Here is a 25,060-nt window from a genome sequence, read left to right on the forward strand (position 1 = left end):
ACACCAAACACCTTGAAACTCACAGTTTCTAAGCGCTAGAATGATAATAAATAGTTCGATACATACAACTGGGGTACTAGAATTTTAATAATTGACGATAATAATGTACAGGAGTGTATTTGAGCTTGGGCAAGTAATGTCACACGAAACGGTCCTTGACACACCTGTGACCAGTGTGACATCTCACTGCGATAACGCTATCACACGCGCGATGCACTTCGACACAAACCTCGCTAACTCTCAAATTCTTCTCCTGAATCCTCAGACTCTGTTTCATCATTCCGTGCCATATCCTCGAGAGAACGACACTATGGATGGAAATATGGCTGGGAATTTCTGAATTTCAGCGCGTTCATTGTTGATGCGTCAATACAAATTGACGTGTTTTTGGTTCCCACGCCCCTAAGTGCCTTGCTGTGTCACGCTTCAGTGGCCTCTGCATAATCTATGTTCGGACACAGCGAAATATCAATTCTTTTGCCACAATTTATGGTCTACACTTGGGTGAATGTGTCACCTACTGACTGATGTAGTTTTTGTAGCAACATGATAACCTGTATTGCCCAGTACATTGACTTTACAAAGTTGATGCTCCATTTTGAGCCACATTTCAGTGATGATCCATTCATATATGAAACATTGCTCAGTGAGATTGGCCAAAAAAAATTCATGCCTACTAGATGTATCTATAGACCTAACTACAGAATCACAAGGTTGATCAAACATTAATTTAATGAGTTATGGCCAAGTGTGTCAAGGAATGATGGTGTGTCAACAAGTGGTTCTACACTGTACTAGATGTACCCATGAGTTCGTGCTCACCTAGTGTTTGTGCTTTGCTCTGGCACATGCAAATCATCACAAATCATTTTGGCATATAGAAAGGAAATGATTCTGCATTGTCAATGAGTATTTCTATGTCTTTCATTTTTTAAATAATTGTGTTGTGCAAGTGCTATGATACCATGTCACGAGTACCTTTAACAAATCACTTATTCTTTCCTGAATCTTCCTAAGCATCAATACACAGTGCCTAAGACTAACCCTAACCCTACCCCTGAAAGTGTCTATCATTCCCGAAATACCTTTAGTGCACCCACAACACGTGTCTTCGATGTGACAGATGAAGAGGATGAGTTCTTTGATTGTGAATAGATTAGATTAGATATGATAAGATAAGATATGGTCACATGATGCTTCTTTAATATTCTACGATGTTCTATGGTACGATTCCCTTTTCCTATTTTATGATTGGCTAGTAGTTATAGCTCAGTTTCAATCTCTGTTTCAATAGTTGTATATAGGTAGCATGTCTTGGTCGATAGTTCCTTAGTTCAAACCTCTTGTATCTACACTGTAGCAATCCAAGACGTACCTGCTCTTCCTTTCTTGTTGTGATAACCTCAGTCGAGTCCTAGTCTCTGCCCAAGCGTTAATTCGTTATTTGGGTTGTGACATACCATATACACCATTTGGAGACAATTTGGCACACTGATCAGTGTCGGAAAGGCAAACTCACACCAATTTTAACCTCGGAAGTGCTTAGAACATTGATCCTGACAGATATATAGCTAAAATGACAACTTCCGAGGTTGATTTGGCAGACTATTGATGTACAAGTGAAGGATATGTTATCTGGCGTGACAATCTACTACAAGACATTACATCATTTTAAAATCCCACCATGCCACAACTGGTGTTCTGCATTAGCTGAGGCATGAGGCTAACACAGAATTGAGTCTACGCTTGAGTAAGCAAAGTAGCGTGACTTTCCTTTGTTCCAACCCACATCAACAGTCAACTCAAAATCACTCATTATTACTTTCTCATTTCGTATAATCCAAACTCTGTCATTCTTTGCAATTCCTATACACTATAAATGCCCTTGCTAGCAGAAAACCCTAATTTAGCCATGGCCCCAGACTTTGAAGCATCAGAATACACGCTAGCTCATGCCCAACTCATGAATGAAACGACAGACGAACAACAAACTGCCAAAATTCTAGCTAACCTATGGGAAATTCAGAACAACGCAGACAAGTGTCAGTGGGAAGTTAGAATCCAAGAAGAAGCTCAGGTAGCAGAAGAAGAGCAAAGGCAAACTGCTGAAGCAGAAGCCCAGAAACAACAAGCCCTTCTCGCAGAAAAAGAAGCTGCCATATCTGAAGAACAAAAGAAGAACAAATCCAAATATGCACCAATCCGCAACATAGATGTTCCGTCCAATCCAATAATCCTCCCATGCCAGTATGCCATCTGAAAGATGAAATTGGGAGATTATTGTGAGCTATTCTATTTCACTAACACCGGCTTAGAAGAAGTGTCTTGCACCATGTTCACAGCCAATGAAGACACCCTCGTCATGCTTCCCTCATCAGACGGGTTACACAAATGGATACCCACAGGTGCTGCCTGAGATCCCAAAGCTCAAATAGTCAAAGATGAGAATTTAACCTGGGAGCAATTCAATAAGGCAGCACCCCACATGGTGACTTCAATGAAAGATAATGGTTGGCCAGATGACAGGGTAGACATGCATATTGCCTTTTGGTCAGCACTACAGAACCATCGCTGGCGTCATGACTTCGACGTTCACAAACAACATGCCTTGCTTTTCTACCAAGCACAACAACAAAGAAGGTGGCACCTCGCCATAGGCAGCGCGAACAGCTGGAGTCTAGCCAAGATCAATCAAGATCTCCTAGATGAAGCTTGCAAAATGATCTTCAATCAATTCAGAATGCACCAAATGTCACTACAGGTATGTTAAATAGCCTACTCGTTGTCGACATACACTAAAATTATGACTCCCTCTCCTTCCTCCGATTCGCAATCACCGCTGTAGCGATGGTTGCGGTGTTGGGCTCAAAACCACGTTGCAGTGATGGTCGTGGTGTTGGGTTCAAAACCACATCTTTCCATACTCACGTCAACACCCGAAACATATGCACACATGTCCGACGCACTTTTGCACATGTCCGAGCCACTCCACATCGGATCTGGTGCATCGGACCTTCAGACATCGCATCGGCCGATCGCACTTCGCTGTCCTGCATGATGTGGGAATCATGCATGGACATGAATACTAGGTGACCCTCAAAAGACAAAGTCTGTTAGCTTAGTCCTCAGACTAATCAAACCATACCTTGGTTTCAAACCATGGTTCATATTTCCAGTTTTTCCCAAGTTTCATGATCTGAATATGTTTTGACGGAAAAAGTCTAATGTGAGATGGGAATCACATTTAGACCTAGTTGATGTGAGAAGAGAAATGGAGGTTAAGGTATAGCCTTGCCTTTGGCTTATTCACTTTGGCTAGAGAAAACCATAGAGAAAAGTACAAAGCCTATAAAAAACCTATCCAAAAAAGACCGTGTTTCAATTCCTGCCAACTGTCTTATTTTTGCTACCTACTTTTCTCTAGTGTTTCTTTACTTTACTTTTTCATTAGGATGCTTTGACTCACCTGACACTTCATAAAATTGTACCCATAGGGTATGATGTCATTATGATGTCATAAGATTCCACAGATACTCCTGCAGGTATTCTGTTGAAAGATATTATGTCATCAAGCTCTAGATTATTCTACTCTACAATGACATCATTCATGATGTCATTTCCTTCTAGAATATTCTGCTCCACAATGACTCACTCTGACTCACTCATGGAAGGTTCTGGAATCTTTTGCTCCACAATGATGTCACTCTTGATGTCATTATGATGTCATTACTCCACATTCCAGAATGTTCTGCTCCACAATGATGTCATAGCTCCATCTTTCACTTGTATTTTATTCTTTTATTGGGTTTGACCCAATATTTTGATTGGTCCTCCTTATTTTTTATTGTTTGTGAACCTAGGTTACTTTCCCACACAAAATGTATATAAGGAGAGCCCATTCTCCCCCCAAAAAAATATGATCTCCCATTTGTAGCAATCTGCCTCTCAGATATTTCACTTGCAAAGTTAGTCCCTTTGAAGTGAGACAAGTGCAGGGAAAAGAATTCCCTTGAGATTATAAGTTTCTTACCTTAGAAACTTATTAGTGCCATAGACCAAGCGTTCTTGGTCATATATATTGTCTTTGAGACCCCTTTGTCTCATTGCTCTGTGCCCTTTGACTAAGCGATCTTAGTCATCTATCATATTGTTGAGACCACGTCTCACTAGTTGTCCCATAGACCAAGCAATCTTGGTCAAGTTATAGTCCCCTTTGTTCAAGCGATCTTGAACATATATTGTATATTTGAGACCATTGTCTCACAGTCAGGTGTCCATAGACCAAGCGATCTTGGTCATATTTTGTATATTTGAGACCACGTCTCACTAGTTCCAGTATCCAAGTCCAGAGCCTAGAAGGAGATTTCCTAGGCAAATACATTCCAGAAACCGAATTACGTGTCTAGAAGCTTATTCCTAGACAAGAGATTTGAGTTTCAATAAAGAAAAGTAAAGCTCTGGCTAGGTTGATCTTTATAAAAAGATTAGTTTAGCGAGCCTCCCAAGAACTCACACGTTATCTACCACGAAATAGGAAAAGTCGTAGACCGTGTTAATCGAGGACTGGCAAGCAGTCTTATCCAAAGTGTAATTGTGGTGTCATTACATTTACACAACTTTATATAAGACCCTCGGTTATTAAGACACCGAACTAGCCTCACTAAGTGTGTAGTCATTCCTGTGCATGTTTTCTGACATTTGGACCGCGTTATTACATGTCCGCAGCACCTCGTGTCTTATTACATAGGACATCGGACCCGAAATATATCACTACTATCTTCACCTGTAGTTTTCCGAATTTCTACGTACTTACTTAAATACTCTGTAGTGACCCGTAGCAATCATCATCCAGTAGTCAGGAGCTGTTTCCCGACTCTGCGGATCACCCAGAATATTCTCATAGTTCTTAGTTGCATTGTGAAATATTACCATTTGTTCACTGTCATACTCCGTCACTTGTTATACTTGCGCATACCGCTCGCAATCCGACACTCATTATAAAGTTTCCGACCTATTATCGTGAAGTCCAAAAGTCTGAAATCTCGGACATCACACTTTGGCTTTGGACATTGGATAAGTACCTTCGGACATCGTTTCGCTGTCGTAATAACCGAGGGTCTTATATAAAGTTGTGTAAATGTAATGACACCACAATTACACTTTGGATAAGACTGCTTGCCAGTCCTCGATTAACACGGTCTACGACTTTTCCTATTTCGTGGTAGATAACGTGTGAGTTCTTGGGAGGCTCGCTAAACTAATCTTTTTATAAAGATCAACCTAGCCAGAGCTTTACTTTTCTTTATTGAAACTCAAATCTCTTGTCTAGGAATAAGCTTCTAGACACGTAATTCGGTTTCTGGAATGTATTTGCCTAGGAAATCTCCTTCTAGGCTCTGGACTTGGATACTGGAACTAGTGAGACGTGGTCTCAAATATACAAAATATGACCAAGATCGCTTGGTCTATGGACACCTGACTGTGAGACAATGGTCTCAAATATACAATATATGTTCAAGATCGCTTGAACAAAGGGGACTATAACTTGACCAAGATCGCTTGGTCTATGGGACAACTAGTGAGACGTGGTCTCAACAATATGATAGATGACTAAGATCGCTTAGTCAAAGGGCACAGAGCAATGAGACAAAGGGGTCTCAAAGACAATATATATGACCAAGAACGCTTGGTCTATGGCACTAATAAGTTTCTAAGGTAAGAAACTTATAATCTCAAGGGAATTCTTTTCCCTGCACTTGTCTCACTTCAAAGGGACTAACTTTGCAAGTGAAATATCTGAGAGGCAGATTGCTACAAATGGGAGATCATATTTTTTTGGGGGAGAATGGGCTCTCCTTATATACATTTTGTGTGGGAAAGTAACCTAGGTTCACAAACAATAAAAAATAAGGAGGACCAATCAAAATATTGGGTCAAACCCAATAAAAGAATAAAATACAAGTGAAAGATGGAGCTATGACATCATTGTGGAGCAGAACATTCTGGAATGTGGAGTAATGACATCATAATGACATCAAGAGTGACATCATTGTGGAGCAAAAGATTCCAGAACCTTCCATGAGTGAGTCAGAGTGAGTCATTGTGGAGCAGAATATTCTAGAAGGAAATGACATCATGAATGATGTCATTGTAGAGTAGAATAATCTAGAGCTTGATGACATAATTTCTTTCAACAGAATACCTGCAGGAGTATCTGTGGAGTCTTATGACATCATAATGACATCATACCCTATGGGTACAATTTTATGAAGTGTCAGGTGAGTCAAAGCATCCTAATGAAAAAGTAAAGTAAAGAAACACTAGAGAAAAGTAGGTAGCAAAAATAAGACAGTTGGCAGGAATTGAAACACAGTCAAAAAAATAATGCAGTTGGCAGGAATTGAAACATGGTCTTTTTGGATAGGTTTTTTATTGGCTTTGTACTTTTCTCTATGGTTTTCTCTAGCCAAAGTGAATAAGCCAAAGGCAAGGCTATACCTTAACCTTCATTTCCCTTCTCACATCAACTAGGTCTAAATGTGATTCCCATCTCACATTAGACTTTTTCCGTCAAAACGTATTCAGATCATGAAACTTGGGGAAAACTAGAAATATGGACCATGGTTTGAAACCAAGGTATGGGTTGACTAGTCTGAGGACTAAGCTAGCAGACTTTATCTTTTGAGGGTCACCTAGTATTCATGTCCATGCATGATTCCCACATCATGCAGGACACCGCATCCTGGAAGTAATAGGCTCGTCGTGGGCAAACTCTACCAAGGAGACATATGGAGCAGGACTTCTTGTATTTCACGTTTATTGCAACTCACTTAACATACCAGAAGACCAGTGCTGTCCAGTTTCCCCCACTCTGCTTCTCGCATTCCTATCCAGTTGTGCCAGTTCATATTCAAGCACAGCATTAGCAAACTATGCCGCAGGCCTAAAGGCATGGCATCTTCTACATGGACGGCAGTGGATAATAAACACAAAAGAGTTGAAAGCCATACTAGACAGAGCAACCGCATTAGCCCCAGCATCGTCCAAATCTTCCAAACATCAACCATTCTCCATTGAAATACTGTCCACAATTCAAGCAAATATCAACCTCAACGACCTGTTAGATGCCGCGATATTGCATGCATTACCACCACCTTCTACTCTATCACTAGACTAGGAGAATTCACGGTGCCTGCTATCAGAGCCTTCAACCCTGCCAACCACATAACACGTGAAAATGTTTCTGAAGCCGTCGACCATAACAATCTACCCGTAATGAAATTTCACATTCTGAGCACTAAAGCATCACCAATCAAAGGAGAAGATACTTTCTGGGCAGCACAAGACGGTCTGTCAGACCCAAAAGCAGCTCTCGAAAACCATTTCAGAATCAACGCAGCGGACAGAAAAGCACACCTTTTTGCTTGGAAGCATCCAAAGGGCTTGAGACCCCTTTCGAAAACAGAACTTTCAAAAGGCTCAGTATTATTGTGTGCAACACTAAGATCCCAGATCTAAAAGGTCACGGACTTAGAATAGGCAGAACTCTGGAATACCTACTAAGAGGAGTCCCCTTCAACGTCGTCAAATCCATGGGAAGGTGGTCAAGCAATGCCTTTACGCTCTATTTGCGCGAACATGCTGTTATCATCGCGCCATACATCCAATCATCTCCAGCATTAGAACCTTTCACCCGGCACACAATGCCTCCAGTGTGGTAACCTCAACTGTAAGTGCACCTCCTACCTTCAAGGGTGTCAAGCTTCGCAGTTAGCATCGCTGCACTCCTAGACTTATGGGATCTCAGCTCACCTTGAAACCTCTCAGGTTCGTGCACTTGCAGTGGGCTTTTGCCCAATATACCATTCCTTTTGCAAAGATTAGCTAAAGTCGAAGCTTCATGTACCTAGACGATATCCTAATCACCTTTCCCATCCTGCAGACACTTAGCGTCGAAAAGCATAGAGGATTTCTCACGAGCAAAGCACATGGTCAGGAGCGGACTTCTAATCGGCAATGTCGGCAACCTGTGACAGTGTGACGAATGCACGAACACTAGGTGAGATAGACTAGTGGTGCTCGGTCATGCTGTAGTAACACAACAAATCAACTTTATGTATAGAAAAATTTGGGCCATGTTACTGAAATGGTATTCTATCTACTAATGACTATCAGATATTTATTTTGTGTTGTGGATCGAGAGCAATACGTGAGACCGTCAAAAAGCACGAACACTCGGGTACATCTAGTAGTACGCAATATCAGCATGTGGGATTTAGTACATGTACATACTGTAAGGCCATGTAAAGAAAATAGAGAAATATGTCGAGCCTACATTGCCAGAGAGAGAAGTTGGTGCAAGACATTGAAACAAGCGTTGCAGGAAGGAAGTTTGTGGCATGTTGAATTCATGTTCCTAACTCAATCCGGATAACATGGCCCATCAGGGAAACACAATTTGCTACAGAGTGCTCTGTAGCACAATCCACCCCATTGATGATTCCTAAAAGTTCTCTGACCCTGTTCGTAAGATATATCCAGATGTACAACTTCATAACTTTCGAACTGAAATTGAGCACTTTATGATAGGAAAAGCTCTTTACAGATTCTCATCGTATCTGCAGGACTCTTGACAGTGTGCCCGACAGTGCGAGGATCGATGAAGATCTCGTAATCGTTACCCCCCTTTGCAGGAATTGTCAAGAAAATGAAAAGTCACTTAATATGAAGCTCAACTCTTACCTTGCTCGTCTTGTCCCCGAAAAAGTGGATTTCTTCGAAGTTATCTTTCTCGACATGTCCAAGGCAGTAAGTCTTGTCCCATCCGTGCGGGAAGACATCAAATGATATCTGGCCACCGATAGAGAACGTGAGATTCAGTCGTTTAAATTTCTCCTGCAGGATTTCCACAAAGTTCGCCCTGATGTGGTGTTCCTGCCGAGAATCACTTGATCGGTGAGTAAGATTATGAGTGATTGTCTCATGTTACTACCTTATCGTAAGCCTCGAAATCACGACGTTCCTGGACGCTGCCGAGCCAAGGGATGTAAAAACAAGTCCGTGAATAGAACTTAAGTGAACCCACGTTGCATTTCGGCCGATAGGACTGACGTTGATCATGCCATTGCGGAACTCGACGAACGTTCCACTGCAATTTCCAGGTGAATCTGTTGATCAGCCGTCAAAGATAACAAAAATTCACCGTTTGATTGGGATGTTCACATCAGCGATGTAATGCAATATGAAGTTGACCAGCTCCTGATAGTCCTTTTCGCCTACCGTTTTGATAAAAGACTGCGACTCCAGTGGCTTTCCGAGTCGATACGCGGTAAGGCCATTCTCAGCGAAGCCAAAGTCGAACTCGTCCAGAACTGCGAGTGTGTATGAGTCTCTTAGCAGCCAATGATGACAACCTGCGTACAATTGACATCGCCAACACTGAGCTGTTCAGATATCTTGACGAGATCAGACCCGCCAACAAAGCCTATAGCGACCTGCTTTCTGAGGTCGCGCAAGAGCTGAATTATTTCTGGAGATGCCTTCTGTCAGGAGATCTCGACCGTGACATCAAGTATGTTAGTCGTCGGGAAGCTGGATTACCTGACGTGGGGGCGATAACGTATCATCGACATCGAATAGCACAAGCTTCTTGACTGGCCGATGAGCGAAATCTGCAGACACCATGATGGCGGTTGTAAACTTTTTAATTTTAGTGGCCAATCAATATAAGTACTGAATTCGGTCATTTCCGAAGTATGACATTAGGCATCGTTCAGGTTGGTGACTAGGCTCATCCAAGTCATCTTAACGGGTCCGTGGTTTGCCCTATATCTCCACTGTTTTTTCTCAGGTTTTATCAACACACTCCTAACAAAAACAGCGCAAATGGCCCAGAGATACCATGTCTTTTCGCTACCTCCTGAATTGCTGGAGACCCTTACACTCGGAAATCTAATCAGTCAACCACCACCCACGGAGGTCTCGACTCTCATACAAACAACTCCTCCAGTATCAGACAACGCGAGGGCGTGTAACATTTGTCTCGGAGCAATCTTTGCAGACGTAACTGAGCAAAGATCTCATTTTCGATCCGACTGGCATCGATACAATGTAAAGATTCGCCCTGAGGGGTGGCAGCGCTGTGACGGAGGCCAGCATTCGCGCAACTTGTTGACGGTACGCACTTCTGACTATTTGTCATCAACTTTCACGAATCCGCCTCGTATAAGCTAGGACTTGAAGATTCACTTTCAGGGTCTGCATCATCTGATGAGAGTTCTGATAACTCCGATGCAGTCAAGGTTCTAGTCAAAAAAATCAAGCGAAGATCAAGATCACCTTCGCACAGCGAGGAGCGACAAATACCGCTTACAGCGCTTACTTGGTTCCATTCACCTCCATCTACTCAATTTGGGGGTGTATAGAATGCTATTTCCAATGGATACCCCTGCTTCGTCGTACTTGGCGGAGCTGAAGACCATTCAAGAACGTGTGAAAGGTGGACGAAAGTGGGCCTATGTTTATGGTCGCCGGAGGTCACTTTGCAGGCGCAAATAGTAGAAGTCAGTAGACCTGTAGAAGATTCAGGATCCTACTACTTCTGCAAAAAAACGAAGAAGAAACCGCCAAACCCAAGTCGGAGACGTCAATCCTGAAAACACAAGACATTTCATCGTTACACTAGTAGGTGTACCTATGATCGTCTTATTCATTGTATTGAAACAATTCGTGTTCAGCTCGCCGTAAACAAGGTGGTTCGCAATCGGTCAATGACAATTCCAAGGGTGCTGCCATTAGTGCAGGTGCCATGCTTCGTCGTTATGGCGAGCAAGCTCTCCGAGATGTAAGCGCGCCTCACCCTTTGTTCGCTATAGTTAAACATATATTTTTAGGATATTCGCAACCTTCTTCTTGACTGGGCTGATGACATTCAGGGCTGCGAAAGAATCTGGTTACGTGCTAGTGTCTCTAACAGGCGGATCTTTCTCGACTATGAGAATTGCGTCATCAACAAAGGAGACGATCGTCTGAGGACCTTCCCTTTTCCAACGCGCCGACCCGTACGTTTTCTTTGCCGCTGTCCCATGCGTTATTCTTATTTTTCCGCCTGCAGACTCAATCTGAGCTTGTGCGATGTCTCCTGGAGCTCACTCAAGTGAAGACGTCACATCTTACAGAGGAAGCACTTCGGGCGCAGGACGAAGCGTTCTTGGCCTCCTTGCCCAATCCCAAAGCTACACCTTCCATCGCGCCTGCTGCGGTACCTGAAAAGGCAAAACCACAACGATTAACTAAGGAGGAGGAAATCTACCGTGAGAAGTGGTATCGATTACTAGATATGATCAGCAAAGGTCGTTCAGAGCCTCTGAAATCCTTTTGGGAACGCGAAGGCGCTTCCCTTGGTGGCGTCGACGCTCCCATACCAGAATGGACAGAGGATAGGCGCACATCGTTGCTCCAGGTCGCTGTACAATCAGGTCAGGAAGACGTTACGCGCTGGCTGTTGTACGAACTGCACGCCGATCCAACCATCGTCGTTCCATCTTTAGGCGTGCATCAAGAAACAGCTGCCAATGAATCTGACGCATCGAATGTGCCTCCTCTACAAGGTACAGGTTCGCGCCGTACTGCCTATGACTTGGCCCGTACAAGAGCAGTCCGTGACGTCTTTCGCCAATGCGCGGGAGATCACCCTGACTGGTGGGACTGGTTCGGAGCGGCACGTGTACCAAGCACGTTCAACAAGGAAAAGGAAGAAGCGAGGGACGAGAAGAAAAAACAAAGAAAGAAAGGCCTGAGAGAGAAAATGCGGGAACGGGAGGCCAGAGAGAGAGAACGGGAAAGTAAACAGTCTGACATTGATGACGAACAGGTGGAAACAAAGTCGGAGCTTCGCTCTCAAGACCCTACGGCTCCTCGAAAGCTCGGAGGTTCGTCCGGCGCAGCTGATCGTGTTGTTGGCTTAACTGCTGAGTTGAGAGCAAAGGTGGAGCGGGAACGAAGAGCCCGAGCGGCCGAAGCACGGTTGAAAATTCTTACTCAGGCTGGAGCATGATAGTATATGTAGTTCGTTACCAGCCTAATGACATAAACCACAAGAAATGAAACAAATGAGATTGGGCATTAGACTACGAACAGACTCTGGTGACTGCACTATGGTTGAGACACGAGTGTCAACAAAGCAAAATTTCGACTCTGCCACAATTTGGGCACAGTACTTACTACCACATAGTGTGAACACAGATGTGACTTCCAACACTTGATTTACCAAGTTTAGATTTAGAAATGTCCTGCAAAGAATGGCCATTAATTACTCCAAATTATGTTCGACAGCTGATAATGATCCCATGAGTGACAGTGACAAGTCTGCCAGCCTAGTCCATTTTGATTGTGATGGGATTTGATCTTGACTGTTACGCACTTCAGACAATCATATTTTGGCAGGCTAGAGTTGAAAACGACGTCCACAGCGAAGGGAGATTAGTCATCCGCCGATCGAGAAGGTGGTCATGCATATTTACCTATGTTTATTTCTGTCATGGAAAACACACTGTTCAACTTTTCAACCACCAATCTTTTGTTAGATGTCTGAGGTTGCTGGGCCCTCGGATCTTCTCCTGTCCCCCCATGAAATCACTAATATTGCTCATCAAGTAATCAAACCCATGCCATGCGAGTGGGAAGGGTGCACAGTTATTCTCAACAGTTGGTATAATTTGACAAAGGTGAATTTAGATTAGCTCTTGATCTACTGTACTAGTAGATGTATTAGACACTAGTCATAGATGTTCTGATGGTGGTGTACTGAGCTGTCCTCATCTCCAGGGATACTTTAGAAAATCTTCAGCTGTCACATTTTGCTCTCAAGTCAACAGTGCTGAGTGGTCATGCTGAAGGTTTTCTAATGTGCTCTTGGAGTGAGTATTCACTCACTTTACCCATTTCATCCACACCATCCTCCATTACTGGTCAGTACTAATACATGCCTCCCTATTACACAGCATACCTTAAGGCACTGTGATCGCACATCCAACATTGTGAGTTTTTTCATCCATCAACTTACCTTATTTTGCTGATCTGGTGTCCTTGCAGGAGGGACAGTACCAATGTCGATATTTGAGATGTGCTGGTCGTGTACACACCTCAAGAGATGCACTTAAAGCACATGTGGACCTCAGCCATCTGTCTCGTCTTGCAATTAGTTGTCCAGTCCGAGGTATGTTTCACTCTGAAAATGGCAATCAACTTCATTTTCAGTGTTGCCTTTTCAGATTGCGAGCGAGTTTTTCCGCGAGCATCTCAACTCGAACTCCACTTCAAGACTGATCATGAAGATCTCGTCAATAGCCCCATGACCATGGCCTTTGACAGGCTCGTCGCTACTGCACCACCATCACGACGAATTATGACTCATCCTCCACCATTGCCATCACAGCGTCAACTACATAAATGGCAATTCACTATTCCTCTCGTCTCACTGCCACCTCACAAACCTTTTGGTCCACTCGCGCCGGTGGCACCGATTTCCCGAAAATGGAGACGATTAGACGCACCAGACGAGGATGACTCAGATTCGAACCGCATCATTCCACTCGATGATCTGGTTCGTCCAGTGAATCCGTCCTTGCAATCAAAGCAACTTGTCCTCCACCACCACGTGCAAAGGAAGCCGCCGTCATTGAGCGAGAACCAAAGGCTCTCGTATCCTCAATTCATGCCTAGCCCTCCTCCGCACAACGATTTCGTTCCTACGACCATCGGTTTTTCCATCTTCGAACGGAAATTCGGAGAGCTTGCAAAAGATGGAGTGGTCAATAGAGAAGCATAGTTTAAGTCTTGCTACTCAGGCTGTAGCGGCGAGAGGCAGAATCGTGTCTACTAAATGGCTGTCGTTGTTGTCGCATTCGAGTCATCTACTGTTCGTCGTCATCTTGTGCTGTCTTCATTATCTCGTACTGCTACGGGTACACTATACACTGCAAATAATCGTTATTCGACAGTATTGTACTGCTTTTCTGCGATGTATTGTTTAAAATGACCTTTCTTTCTTCTGTTTTCCCGATCGGTCACCGGTCACAATCAGTCAGAGCACAGGTTCTCGAGGATTTCTGTCTGTCGTTGAATTTTGTTTGCCTACTGATCGAAACACATTTTCCGGTTTGGCGATCTTGAGGCTTGTGAGCCTTCGCATTACTGTTGATGATGGCCCCCTCAGAATCAGCCAGTAGATTGGTTGTGCGCATGCGGATAGAGAACATCGTTTGTTGCTTGTTCCCTCGGAGTTTATAGGCCAGAAGGACACGATATATTCAGCGAACATGTTGCGGCATCCTTACATTGCATTAATCATAACGACAGGTAGCGAACATAATTACTAGCACGCTGATTGCACGAAATATGGCTATGGTAGAGCGCGTGAACCTATACTTCCTGCTCTCATCGCAATTTAGTTTTATGCAGCGTTTCCCTCTGCGAAGGTGAGGAGATCGGAGTCTCCAGGATCGGTGACAGTCATGACCCTGAGATAATCCGTTTAGCCTGAAATTGCAGATTGAAATATATAGGACTACTCACCCAACACGGAAAAGCTTTCCGGCGGCAGTGCCAAGTGCGACGTTCGTGCCAGAGAAGTGGTGCACGGTCGTCTTCGACAAACATGGCATAGTACTCGAGCTCAGACTTGCGCAGTGGTGGGCAGTTACCAGCAATCAGAACGAGCTTGGCTAAATCATCGCGAATGCGAGGAGACAAACACAAAAGACATTTGTTGTCAGCACAAGGGACCTTCTCAGCCTCACGCTCCAGTCCCCGTGAGTGCAAAGAGTGCTTACCTTTGCCACTGCGCATCTGCTTGAGGGCAGACTTGTAACCAAGGGTGTACTTCCCCGACTTGACGACGAGCGCAAGACGAGATGCGATAGACCTCAGAAGACTTGGTTGCCTTGGACTTCTTGGAGGGGGCCATTGGTAGATTTATGTGTGTCGGGGAGTCCTTGAGGGAACTTGATGACGACGAGCAGGATTTGGGTATGATAAAATCTAACTTCCAGAATCGTGGATGAACTGTACAGTTCTGACCAAAACGGATTCAACTCCGACAGAACCACCCCTAATCAAGGGGTCAACTTTTACATCGCACTCTGCAAAAAAACATAGCAAGAATTGTTACAACGAAGCTAGAGACATTTCTAGAACAGCGTGTGGCCCCTTCTCATTATAATCAGTCTTCGACACAAAGTTCTTCCCATGTGACTCATTGAACGCGATCTAAGGGTTCATCAAGCCTTGAATGCGATCGAACAATACACATACCTTCGCAACAATACTAGTGCCAAGGAAAGCCGCGAAGCCATCTCCTTTTTCTCGGTATTCAGCAAAGTATTCAGGCACGGTCAGGACGCGAATCGACCGCGGCTGCACCTCAGTTGCTTGGTCTGGAGTGCTAAGGATAAAAGGCGCTAACCGCGACTGCAGTGCAGCTCCGATGCCTTTGCATGATCAATTCCAACTTGACTAGTGGTACATGATCACGCACCTTTCACATAATTTGTAAGGTCGCCATTAACAAACAAACCTTGCCAAATGTATTGCCTTTGGGCGACATCCGTTTGACGAACGGAGAATGCAACAGCCTCCTGCAAAGGCAATATTCTCCCTTCATAAGGATCCACCCGCTCGATAGGCAGCCCGTTCAGCAGCATGGGATCAAAGAGCGGCTCGCAAAATCGATGCCGCTCTTTGCCCAGAGTGACAGAGTATCCGCGGAACTCTACAGTGACAAGATCAAGTGCCTCAATCTCCCTCGCCCGAGCTTGCTCTGCAGCAGAAGCCTTCGCAGTTAGCTTTTTTTTCATCCCTGTCTCAATCACGGCCTTTTCCTTGCCAGCAACGAGAACTGCCGCTATATCTGTGACCCCTTCATCTTCTGGTATATCTACCGTTTGCCCGTCTGATGGAACGCGGACAAGGCCTTCCATCCAAATATGCTTCACCAGATCTTCCAAAAACCTCTGAGTAACCTCTGGGTCACCTGATTTGTCTGGAGGTGATGCCGCTGCCATGACTGACTGATTGGAGCGCAGGAGATTGGCGAGGTAAACTTGACAATCTCTGATGCCTATAGGTGTAGACGAACGAGCGTTTTGCATGATGAATCCATCATAAATTGGGGTGATGTCGGTTATTTCGTGGCCAATATCGACCACGACTCCACTGAGCTGTCCAGCGGCATAGAGCTGGGCCATAGGGCGGTCAAGAAGACCGAAGCCTGCGACATTGAAGCGCTCGAAGAAGATCTGACATATGTGTTCTGACGAATCTCTGAAGAGGCCTGCTGGCATGGACAGCATAACAGGAGACTCGTTCTGAGTTCGCTTGAGTTGAAGTGTATGGAATAGAACATGTTTCCTTGGTCACACTATGTGAGGTGAGGACACAAAAATAGAATTCCAGACATACCAGAGTGCCTCCGCTTGAATCCAATCACGAACATCACCATCTGCAAATGGCCATGAGACGATAACATCGTGACCAGCTTCAAGAGCCTCGTCTAGTTGTGAGCCGACGAGATAGTCGTGAACCTTCGCCGAGGGACTAGGCTGAAAAGGCAAAGACGATACACGACTGCTGGATGCGAAGGGACGCGGATTATCGCTGCCCTCGCCTGACTTGAGATAGCATGCACCATTTGCGCTTTCACCTGGATTGCGTCGCAGACCGACGCGAGCTTGTATTTCCTGTAGCATGTCTCATATATGGAATCTCACATGCGAAAATGGATGATACGAACGACAGATGGCGCCTTGAGTAGATCATGCAAGCCAACGCCTGCTCTGATGAGCGTTCTGCCGGACTCGATGATAACGACGGACGAGTCTCGGAAACTGACCATCGTGGAACAGTAGAAATACGTGATTTCTGTTGTGGACGCGTTGTTTACATCATCGGATTTATGAACCAAGTTCAACCAACTGAAATATTGGTTATTTGGCTGTATCATACGAGCAGCTTCAGAAGACCTCAAATCTTAGCGTCTAAATTGTCTCTCATTTCTGACCATGATGTACATGCCAACGGAAGCTGAGGTTTCTACATTGTGGCCCCAGCTCGACATTCCAGAGTCTGGAAACAAGCCCTTCACTGACTACAGCCGTTGGAGGTTGCTGGTAAATGACGGTGGAAGGCACACATGGCACTACCTTCAAACAGACGAGGAGTGCGAGAAGTGGCCTCAGAATGATGTAGACAAGTACTGGATTGGTATTCCACTCGTGAGTGTGTTGTTCAAATTTTGGCTCGCGATCGCGCTCAGTCCTCAACGGAATAGAACTTGCCCGAACTCCCTAAGCCTAAGGATACGCTGGATGCCGCCCGCAATGGGTATACATTCTACAAGCACCTTCAGTCTCATGATGGACATTGGCCGGGCGAGTACGGTGGCCCCATGTTCCTTCTCCCCGGCCTTGTCATTGGGTCATACGTGTCTGGCATGAGCTTCAAGGAGGAGGAGCGTCTGGAGATGATTCGCTACCTTCTGAACCATGTTAATCCAGAAGACGGTGGTTGGGGAATGTAAGTTGTAACGTCGTATTTGCTATTCGTCCTGTTTTATAAATCCATACAGACACATTGAAGGACACTCGACCGTTTTTGGGACAGCGTTAAATTATACTGCTCTCCGGATTCTTGGTGTGCAAGCAGATCACCCAGCTGCTGTAAGAGCCCGTGAGACATTGCACAAACTTGGTGCGCTCATGCTCGTCTTCGTTGGTGTATGTGGTCTAATTCTCCAAGCACAGGAGGAGCCACTGGTGCTCCCGCATGGGGCAAATTCTGGCTCGCAATTTTGAACGTGTATGATTGGGCTGGTGTAAACCCAGTCCCTGTAGAGCTTTGGTCCGTTTGCAAGCTTTTATTTTGGCACCTGAACTAACGCCTCGACTTTCTGAAAGGCTCCTTCCTGATTGGCTGCCTATCCATCCTCATCGCTGGTGGATACATACCCGGACTGTCTATGTGCCGATGAGCTATCTCTACGGCATCCGATTTAAAATGCAGGAAAATGACTTGATTCGAGCGCTCCGAGAGGCGAGAATTCCATCACGGAATCTTACATTTTGTCCGCTAACAGTCCAACTTGCAGGAACTATACCCGACTAACTATTATCAGATCCATTGGCCCTCACAACGTAATAATGTATGCGTAGCAGACCTGTATTCACCTCATACCACTGTTCTGGATCTCATGAACTCCATTCTTTCAATGTACGAGGGCTGCGTCATCCCTCCCCTCCGCAGGGCAGCTCTCGCACGTGCATACAACCTCATCATTCTCGAGGACGAGAACACCGAATACCAGACCATTGGGCCCGTCTCTAAAATGATGAACCTCATCTGCCGTGCTCATGTTGAAGGCCCCGACAGTGAAGCATACAGGCAGCACGCTATTAAACGTGCAGACTTTATGTGGCTTGGCCAGGAAGGCATGATGATGTGCGGGACGAATGGGAGCCAGCTGTGGGATATTGGCTTCATTACACAGGCGCTCGTTGAGACCGGCCTTGCAAAGGAGGAGGTGAATAAGGAGAGTTTATCGAAGGCGCTTGGGTGGTTGGATATATGTCAGATCAGAGAGAACCCGAAGCACTACGAGACATCTTACCGTCACACCACAAAGGGAGCTTGGCCATTTAGCACCAAAGAGCAGGGGTATACGGTTAGTGATTGTACTGGGGAGGGGCTGAAGGCGGTCTTGTATTTGCAAAACCAAGTCGAGTGAGTATTACTGTGATCTGTTTGAAGTGCCAACTGAACATTCCGACAGAGGCGCAGAGAAAGTCATCTCAGACCAACGACTTTTTGATGCTGTGGATGTCATGCTAACTATGCAGAACCCGAATGGCGGTTTTGCCAGTTATGAGTTAGTCAGGGGTCCCAAGTGGCTCGAGTGGCTGAACCCTGCAGAGGTTTTCGGTAAGTCATACATCCTCATAACTTTACTATTCAAATGACGACTTGCAGGTGACATCATGATCGAGTTCTGTTATCCGGAGTGCACAACCACTCCGTGATTACATCGCTGGCCATCTTCAGGAAACACTATCCTGACTACCGTTCTGCTGAGATTGAGTGAGCAAGGAGGCGCTGCTCCACTTATCGTCCTGACATGATTTCAGAAAAACCATCAAAGGTCACAGTTCTTACACAAGGCGCAAAAAGTCGAAGGTGGCTGGGTTGGCTCCTGGGGAATCTGCTTCACATATGCAACACAGTTTGCTCTTGAGAGTCTTTCGCTAGTTGGAGAGAACTACTCAAATAGCTCTCACGCACAACGGGCGTGTAGGTTCCTTCTCTCGTGGCAAAGAGAAGACGGTGGTTGGGGCGAAAGTTACAAAGTGGGTGCACCCAATTTTACATCCATGACTAAATTTCTAATCTGTTTCGTAGTCCTGCGAACAGGGTACCTGGATACAGCACGAAAACTCACAGGTCGTACAGACTTGTTGGGCGACTATGGCCCTCATGTACGCGAAATATCCCGATCCCGAGCCTATCCGAAAGGCTATTAAGTTGGTCATCGATAGGCAGTTACCCGTGAGTTTAGCGCAAATAATGCTGGTCTTCAGAAGCTAACCCATGACGCAGGATGGATCATGGCCCCAGGAAGCGATTGAAGGAGTGTTTAACAAAAATTGCACTATATCATACCCGAACTTCAAATTTGCATTCCCCATCTGGATGCTTGGAAGAGCACATCACTACCTGAATGAGCTGGAGGAGCAAGCCAAGCAGGCTATAATGTGAATTCAAAAATATGGCTCCAGTGGGGAATGTTCCGCTCTGTTCCGTATTGCAAAGGGCTCCGATGGCTCATACATAGGTTGAATGATATTTTAGTACAGTTCTAGTCTTCGTAAGGTCACCTGTTACCTGTCATGGAGGCCGTGGGTGCATTGCGATATGAATATGTGATGCACAAACTTGAATTCGGAATTCGGTGGGATGCGGACAAACAAATGGCACATGAATGAATCAGAATGATGTGCTTTCGCTGTCATCGGATCTGATTAATTGAGCGTTATGGTCTCGTTGCATCCTCAGTTTCTCCCCCTCCATTCTGTTTGCAGTCAAGGTAAGTTATCCTTCTTCTTACTGACAATTTCACCTTTGATTTAATGTGTTCCAGCCGACATTCACTAAAGTCATTATGTCGAGTACTACCTGTGTGGCCCGGGTAGCTTATCTGGCTTCGGATATCATCGTAGATTCCCAACCTATCCTTCCGTCAACCTCACAATTCGCGAAAGAATATAGCTCACTCTCTGCAACTTCCAGTCGACGTCCGACAATCTTGTCGGTGCCCCTAGGCGGTGACCCAGGGTCGACATTAATCAGAAACGGATCGGCTGCTGGACTCATCTCGTTTACCTCTTCAGCAGCAGCACAGACCGTAACCAGGCTCGTCCTGGATGCTGCTGAACTTTCTTCACTTCCCCTTGTCTTGCATCTTGCCGTGACAAATGACTTGTCCGAAGTCCTTCTGCTCCATTCTGCCCTCCCTTTCTTCTTCGTCTCCAGAACCCCCCAACAAGCACACGATAACTCACTCCTGGCATCTCGGTTGGCACGTACGGAGAAGGCAGTCGTGCATGTCTTTTATGATGCAAAAAATAGTCCAGTGGAGGTAATACCGGAGAGTGAGGTGCAGCCTTTCCTTCTCTCGGAGAAGCTTGCGTCAACCAATGGAGGGAATGGGCACAACGGAGTGAATGGTCACAACGGAGTGATTGGGCACAACGGAACGAATGGTCATAATGGAGTGAATGGGCACAATGGAGCGAATGGGCACAATGGAGTGAACGGCCACAATGGAGTGAATGGGTACAATAGAGCGAATGGGCACAACGGAGCGAACGGGCACAACAGTCATGCGAATGGTGCAAATGGAGCGAACGGGCACAACAGTCATGCGAACGGTGTAAATGGCACCAACGGTCTCAACGGTCATTCGACAACCGTAGTATCCCCTGGCTCAGAACTTTTCAAGCTTTACGAGCGCGCAGCGCTTTCTACGGTCGTTCGCATTCGTCGCGCATGCCCCCCACTATCTGTGCATGGTTCTGGCGAACCCCACACTATCATCTTTGGGTTGGGCGATATTCCTTTTGCAGACATTGACGGAGTGTCAGTTGTCTCATTCAGCTTGCTCACTCCCCTACTCCCCTCCCGCATACTCGATGTCATTCCACCATCTGTATCACGTGTCATCATTCTCGAGCAACTCCACCGCTGGAACACGAAATGGACACCTTTGTACCTTGAACTTGTCAATATAATTCACCAGCAGGATGTAGATCAGCGACCCCACATCCAGAGCGTTTACTTCAGCGACCCTGCCCAAGTGACTCCCCTTGCAATTTTGAAGCTTCTCCAAGCAGCTCCCTCTTCTGCTCCAATTCAACTTGGAGGCATCAGCGCTTCCTCAAATCTTTTGCTGGAAGTGCCACACGTACCCAAACACGAGTCATCTTATACGAAGATCTTGTCTCACGTCTTTGGCGAACGTTTCGAAGTTTCCAATTCGCCTGATTTAGTGCTTAAACAAGGTGCTATTGCCACCAGTCCGGAGTTTGCAGTGGGCCGCGTTCGAGGACAACTCGATCAACGAAATGAACTCATTCGCTCTGTGCAGAAGCTATTGGAGATCAAGGAAGTCACCCCCGAGCTGCATAAACTTTGTAGCCAGTGGGTCCTTGTCAGGGACGACGATAGCAAGAGTCGCTCAGTGGGAAAAGAACTCATCACCGCTCTCGAGTCTTCAAAGTTCTCGAGTCCTATCATCGACCGCATTCTTTCACTCCGTTCACACTTCCCTACACGCTCAAGATGGATCATTGGCTCAGACGCCTGGTCCTATGATCTTGGCGCCTCTGGTCTGCACCACGCCATCGCATCCGGTCTCGACATAAACATTTCATCATCGACACCCTTCCCTACACATCTCGGAACTCCGTTGATCCACACCGCCGTAAGCAAGACGCTGGTCTGTACGCAATGAACCACGGCAATGTCTATGTAGCGAGTGTCGCAGTGTATTCGTCGTACGCTCAAGTACTGCAAGCAGTCATGGAGGCGGACAGGCACAAAGGCCCCAGTGTCGTGCTCGCATACCTGCCTTATCAAAATGAGGATGCACCAGCACTTGAGGTTTTGAAGGAGACCAAGCTCGCTGTCGACGCTGGGTACTGGCCTCTTTACCGTTGGGACCCTGTGAAGGAAGCGCAAGGCAAAGAGCCATTTGCGCTCGACTCGGACGCCGTGAAGAATGACCTCCAGCAGTTCCTTGACAGGCAGAACCATTTGTCGCAACTCGTGCGCTCTAAGCCCGAGCTTGCCACGGAACTGGTGAGCAGCTTGGGCGAGAATGTGAAGGAGGCGAGGAAGAGGAAGGCACAACAAGCATATGATGACTTGGTTGTCTCGCTTGATGCGCCACCGTTGGTAGTGCTGTATGCATCGGATGGTGGCACTGCAGAGAAGTTTGCGAAGCGACTGGCTAACCGCGGTAAAGCCAGAGGCTTGTCAACGTCCATTGGTACCATCGACTCTATGTCCATCGATACCCTCTCTCAAGAGGAATATGTGGCCTTCGTCACATCTGTAGCAGGCCAAGGTGAACCCCCACAAAATGGTCGGACTTTGTTTAAAGCACTCAACGCTGCTGCTCTTCGTGGAGAGAAGCCTTTCTCGAAGCTTCGATACTCGGTCTTCGCCCTTGGTGACAGCCACTACTGGCCACGCCCAGAAGATGCTCACTACTATAACAAGCCGGGCAAGGATCTTGATGCTCGTTTGGAGCAGCTGGGGGGAGAGCGCTTTGCAGATATCGGGCTCGGTGATGACCAGGATGCAGATGGACCAGACACCGGGTACAAAGTATGGGAGCCTCTCGTGTGGAAGACGTTCGGCGTCGACAGCATTGAAGTGAAAGAAGCAGAACCGGACCCGATCACTAATGAGCATATCAAGGCGGCCTCAGGTTACCTTCGCGGTACGATTGCTGAGGGTCTCGAAGATACTAGCTCGGGCGCTCTCGATCCCAGTGACACCCAACTCACGAAGTTCCACGGTATCTACCAGCAAGATGACCGCGACATCCGTGATGAGCGTCAAGCTCAAGGCGTCGAACCTGCCTACAGTTTTATGATTCGCGTTCGTACGCCCGGTGGTGTATGCACACCTGAGCAGTGGTTACAGATGGACCGGATCGCTGATGAACATGGCAATGGGACGTTCAAGATCACTACAAGAGCAACATTCCAGTTCCACGGTGTAATCAAGCGACACTTGAAGCCTTCCATTCAGGAAATTAACAAGGTCTTGTTGGACACTTTGGCTGCGTGTGGCGACGTCAATCGGTGAGTTCTGCGGCTTGTGGTGATGTTTCTCGCTCACGTCTGCCTTAGGAATGTTATCTGTTCCGCTATTCCTTCTTGTCCCGACTTCATGCGCAGGTCTACGGCTTCGCGAAGCTTGTCAGTGCTCACTTATTGCCTAGAACAACAGCATACCACGAAATTTGGTTGGACAAGAAAATGGTTGCCGGCGAGGCTGTCAAGGACTTTGAGCCGCTCTATGGCGAGTTCTATCTTCCTCGAAAGGTACGCTTGGTGCTGCACTCGTTTCAACCCGATCCTGATCTTGCGTCAGTTCAAAGTTGCGGTTGCGGTACCACCCACTAATGACGTTGATGTCTTTGCAAACGACCTAGGCTTCATCGCCATCGTCGATGAGCAAGGAGAGTTGGCTGGCTTCAATGTTACTATTGGTGGTGGCATGGGAGTAACCCACGGCAATAAGAAAACTTACCCTCGAGTTGCGGATGTAATCGGTTTCTGTACTGTCCAAGAAGGTCCTATTGTAGCAGAAAAGGTCGTGCTTACAGCGAGACAACGGTAATCGTGCAGAGTAAGTCTTCCAAGCATTCCACACTTCCGCATTCTGATTAATCTTCAGTCGTAAAAACGCTCGATTGAAATACACCATTGACCGGATGGGACTGGATGCATTCAAAGCAGAGGTTGAGAGTCGACTCGGTTATCCGTTGGCCCCAGCACGACCATACACGTTTGACCGTAACATTGACGACTTTGGCTGGTCAACGGGAGACGATGGCAGGCACCACGCTATGCTCTTCATCGAGAACGGGCGTATTCAGGACGAGCCCGGCCGCGATTTTAAAACCGGTCTTCGCGAGATTGCAAAAATACACAAGGGCACGTTCCGTCTAACCGCGAACCAGCATATTATGGTCTCAGAAATCTCTACGGAAGATGTACCCGAGATCAAGAGAATACTCGCCAAGTACAAATTGGACAACTTGAACCACACTGGTTTGCGGCTGTCGTCATCGGCTTGTGTGGCGTTCCCGACCTGCGGTAAGTAGTTTTGCACTTACAAGTATCGCTTCTGAGATGAGAGTACATTCAGGTCTCGCAATGGCTGAGTCTGAGCGTGTGAGTAGCCACTTTGTGGAATTCCTAATGAATTTTGATCTCATGGTGACGTCTTCTAGTATCTACCACTGCTTATTGACAAGGTCGAGAAAATCTGTGAGGAGAATGGGCTTCGCAACGATTCCATTGTCATGCGGATGACTGGTTGTCCCACACGGTTGCGCAAGACCATATGTTGCTGGGTAAGAATACACTCACCTCGATAAAACTATCGCTCAACATTTCCGCAGAGGTCGCCTCGTAGCAAGCACCTGGATCTTATTCCATGCTTCTTGGTGGCGGATACTACGGTCAGCGCCTGAACAAGATTTACCGGGAAAACAGTATCGGAACCCGAGATTCTCGCCATCCTTGAGCCTATGATCAAGCGATATGCGCTCGAGCGAAACGAGGGCGAACATTTTGGTGACTTTGTTATCAGGGCGGGATATATTTCTTTAACGACATCCGGAAAAAGAGTGGTACGACGGCGTGGGCGGAGAAGGACAGTATCGTGAGGCTGCTGCAGCTGCATGAAGGCCTCCACAATTGCTACATCTATGAAA

At 46.2% G+C, this 25,060-nt stretch overlaps 9 protein-coding genes across 9 annotated transcripts; 6 read left to right on the plus strand and 3 right to left on the minus strand.

The window, feature by feature from the left end:
• Positions 1-1,879: 1,879 nt before the first annotated feature.
• EDB93DRAFT_1095657 (uncharacterized protein) lies at positions 1,880-2,260 on the plus strand (the record flags this gene model as incomplete). Its single annotated transcript, XM_041446707.1, has 1 exon — positions 1,880-2,260. The coding sequence occupies one exon, from the start codon at positions 1,880-1,882 to the stop codon at positions 2,258-2,260; it is 381 nt and encodes a 126-aa protein (XP_041301573.1).
• Positions 2,261-2,416: 156 nt separating this feature from the next.
• Positions 2,417-2,770, plus strand: EDB93DRAFT_1095637 (uncharacterized protein; the record flags this gene model as incomplete). Its single annotated transcript, XM_041446704.1, has 1 exon — positions 2,417-2,770. A coding segment is annotated over one exon (354 nt), but the record flags the coding sequence as incomplete, so codon positions are not given.
• Positions 2,771-8,665: 5,895 nt separating this feature from the next.
• On the minus strand, positions 8,666-9,689 carry EDB93DRAFT_1183182 (eukaryotic phosphomannomutase; the record flags this gene model as incomplete). The annotated part of the gene is given in 7 exon segments (XM_041450709.1): positions 8,666-8,936; positions 8,984-8,986; positions 8,998-9,029; positions 9,086-9,148; positions 9,203-9,371; positions 9,422-9,542; positions 9,601-9,689. Coding segments are annotated over 7 exon segments (689 nt in total), but the record flags the coding sequence as incomplete, so codon positions are not given.
• Positions 9,690-9,885: 196 nt separating this feature from the next.
• On the plus strand, positions 9,886-12,055 carry EDB93DRAFT_1243473 (uncharacterized protein; the record flags this gene model as incomplete). Its single annotated transcript, XM_041452150.1, has 7 exons — positions 9,886-10,130; positions 10,151-10,176; positions 10,234-10,416; positions 10,471-10,644; positions 10,737-10,843; positions 10,893-11,060; positions 11,114-12,055. 7 exons carry the CDS (start codon positions 9,886-9,888, stop codon positions 12,053-12,055), a joined length of 1,845 nt encoding a protein of 614 aa, XP_041301576.1.
• Positions 12,056-12,545: 490 nt separating this feature from the next.
• Positions 12,546-14,263, plus strand: EDB93DRAFT_1183187 (uncharacterized protein). The gene is made up of 4 exons (XM_041450710.1): positions 12,546-12,725; positions 13,002-13,037; positions 13,093-13,216; positions 13,272-14,263. The coding sequence occupies exons 1-4, from the start codon at positions 12,585-12,587 to the stop codon at positions 13,826-13,828; spliced, it is 858 nt and encodes a 285-aa protein (XP_041301577.1). The 5' UTR covers positions 12,546-12,584; the 3' UTR covers positions 13,829-14,263.
• A 35-nt stretch (positions 14,264-14,298) lies between these two features.
• Positions 14,299-14,946, minus strand: EDB93DRAFT_1183192 (60S ribosomal protein L30; the record flags this gene model as incomplete). The annotated part of the gene is made up of 4 exons (XM_041450711.1): positions 14,299-14,519; positions 14,575-14,645; positions 14,716-14,723; positions 14,832-14,946. Coding segments are annotated over 4 exons (261 nt in total), but the record flags the coding sequence as incomplete, so codon positions are not given.
• Positions 14,947-15,022: 76 nt separating this feature from the next.
• Positions 15,023-16,927, minus strand: EDB93DRAFT_1183195 (actin family). Its single transcript, XM_041450712.1, has 5 exons — positions 16,790-16,927; positions 16,459-16,736; positions 15,536-16,407; positions 15,313-15,488; positions 15,023-15,267 (listed from the first exon to the last, which is right to left on the minus strand). The coding sequence occupies exons 1-5, from the start codon at positions 16,889-16,891 to the stop codon at positions 15,166-15,168; spliced, it is 1,530 nt and encodes a 509-aa protein (XP_041301579.1). The 5' UTR covers positions 16,892-16,927; the 3' UTR covers positions 15,023-15,165.
• A 133-nt stretch (positions 16,928-17,060) lies between these two features.
• EDB93DRAFT_1267024 (terpenoid cyclases/protein prenyltransferase alpha-alpha toroid) lies at positions 17,061-20,131 on the plus strand (the record flags this gene model as incomplete). The annotated part of the gene is made up of 13 exons (XM_041454263.1): positions 17,061-17,084; positions 17,106-17,270; positions 17,327-17,571; positions 17,624-17,745; positions 17,799-17,895; positions 17,952-18,087; positions 18,143-18,774; positions 18,824-18,972; positions 19,021-19,066; positions 19,093-19,128; positions 19,190-19,394; positions 19,447-19,593; positions 19,645-20,131. 13 exons carry the CDS (start codon positions 17,061-17,063, stop codon positions 19,801-19,803), a joined length of 2,163 nt encoding a protein of 720 aa, XP_041301580.1. The 3' UTR covers positions 19,804-20,131.
• A 75-nt stretch (positions 20,132-20,206) lies between these two features.
• Positions 20,207-25,031, plus strand: EDB93DRAFT_1243476 (uncharacterized protein; the record flags this gene model as incomplete). The annotated part of the gene is made up of 14 exons (XM_041452151.1): positions 20,207-20,771; positions 21,021-21,956; positions 22,037-22,081; positions 22,112-23,229; positions 23,257-23,331; positions 23,353-23,401; positions 23,423-23,436; positions 23,466-23,660; positions 23,710-23,954; positions 24,016-24,437; positions 24,490-24,515; positions 24,575-24,672; positions 24,823-24,976; positions 25,005-25,031. The coding sequence occupies 14 exons, from the start codon at positions 20,207-20,209 to the stop codon at positions 25,029-25,031; spliced, it is 3,969 nt and encodes a 1,322-aa protein (XP_041301581.1).
• Between the last annotated feature and the right edge of the window lie 29 nt (positions 25,032-25,060).

This window comes from Suillus bovinus, assembly GCF_016758785.1.
Source record: "Suillus bovinus strain UH-Sbo-P2 chromosome Unknown EDB93scaffold_121, whole genome shotgun sequence".
NCBI classification, from domain to species: Eukaryota; Fungi; Basidiomycota; class Agaricomycetes; order Boletales; family Suillaceae; genus Suillus; species Suillus bovinus.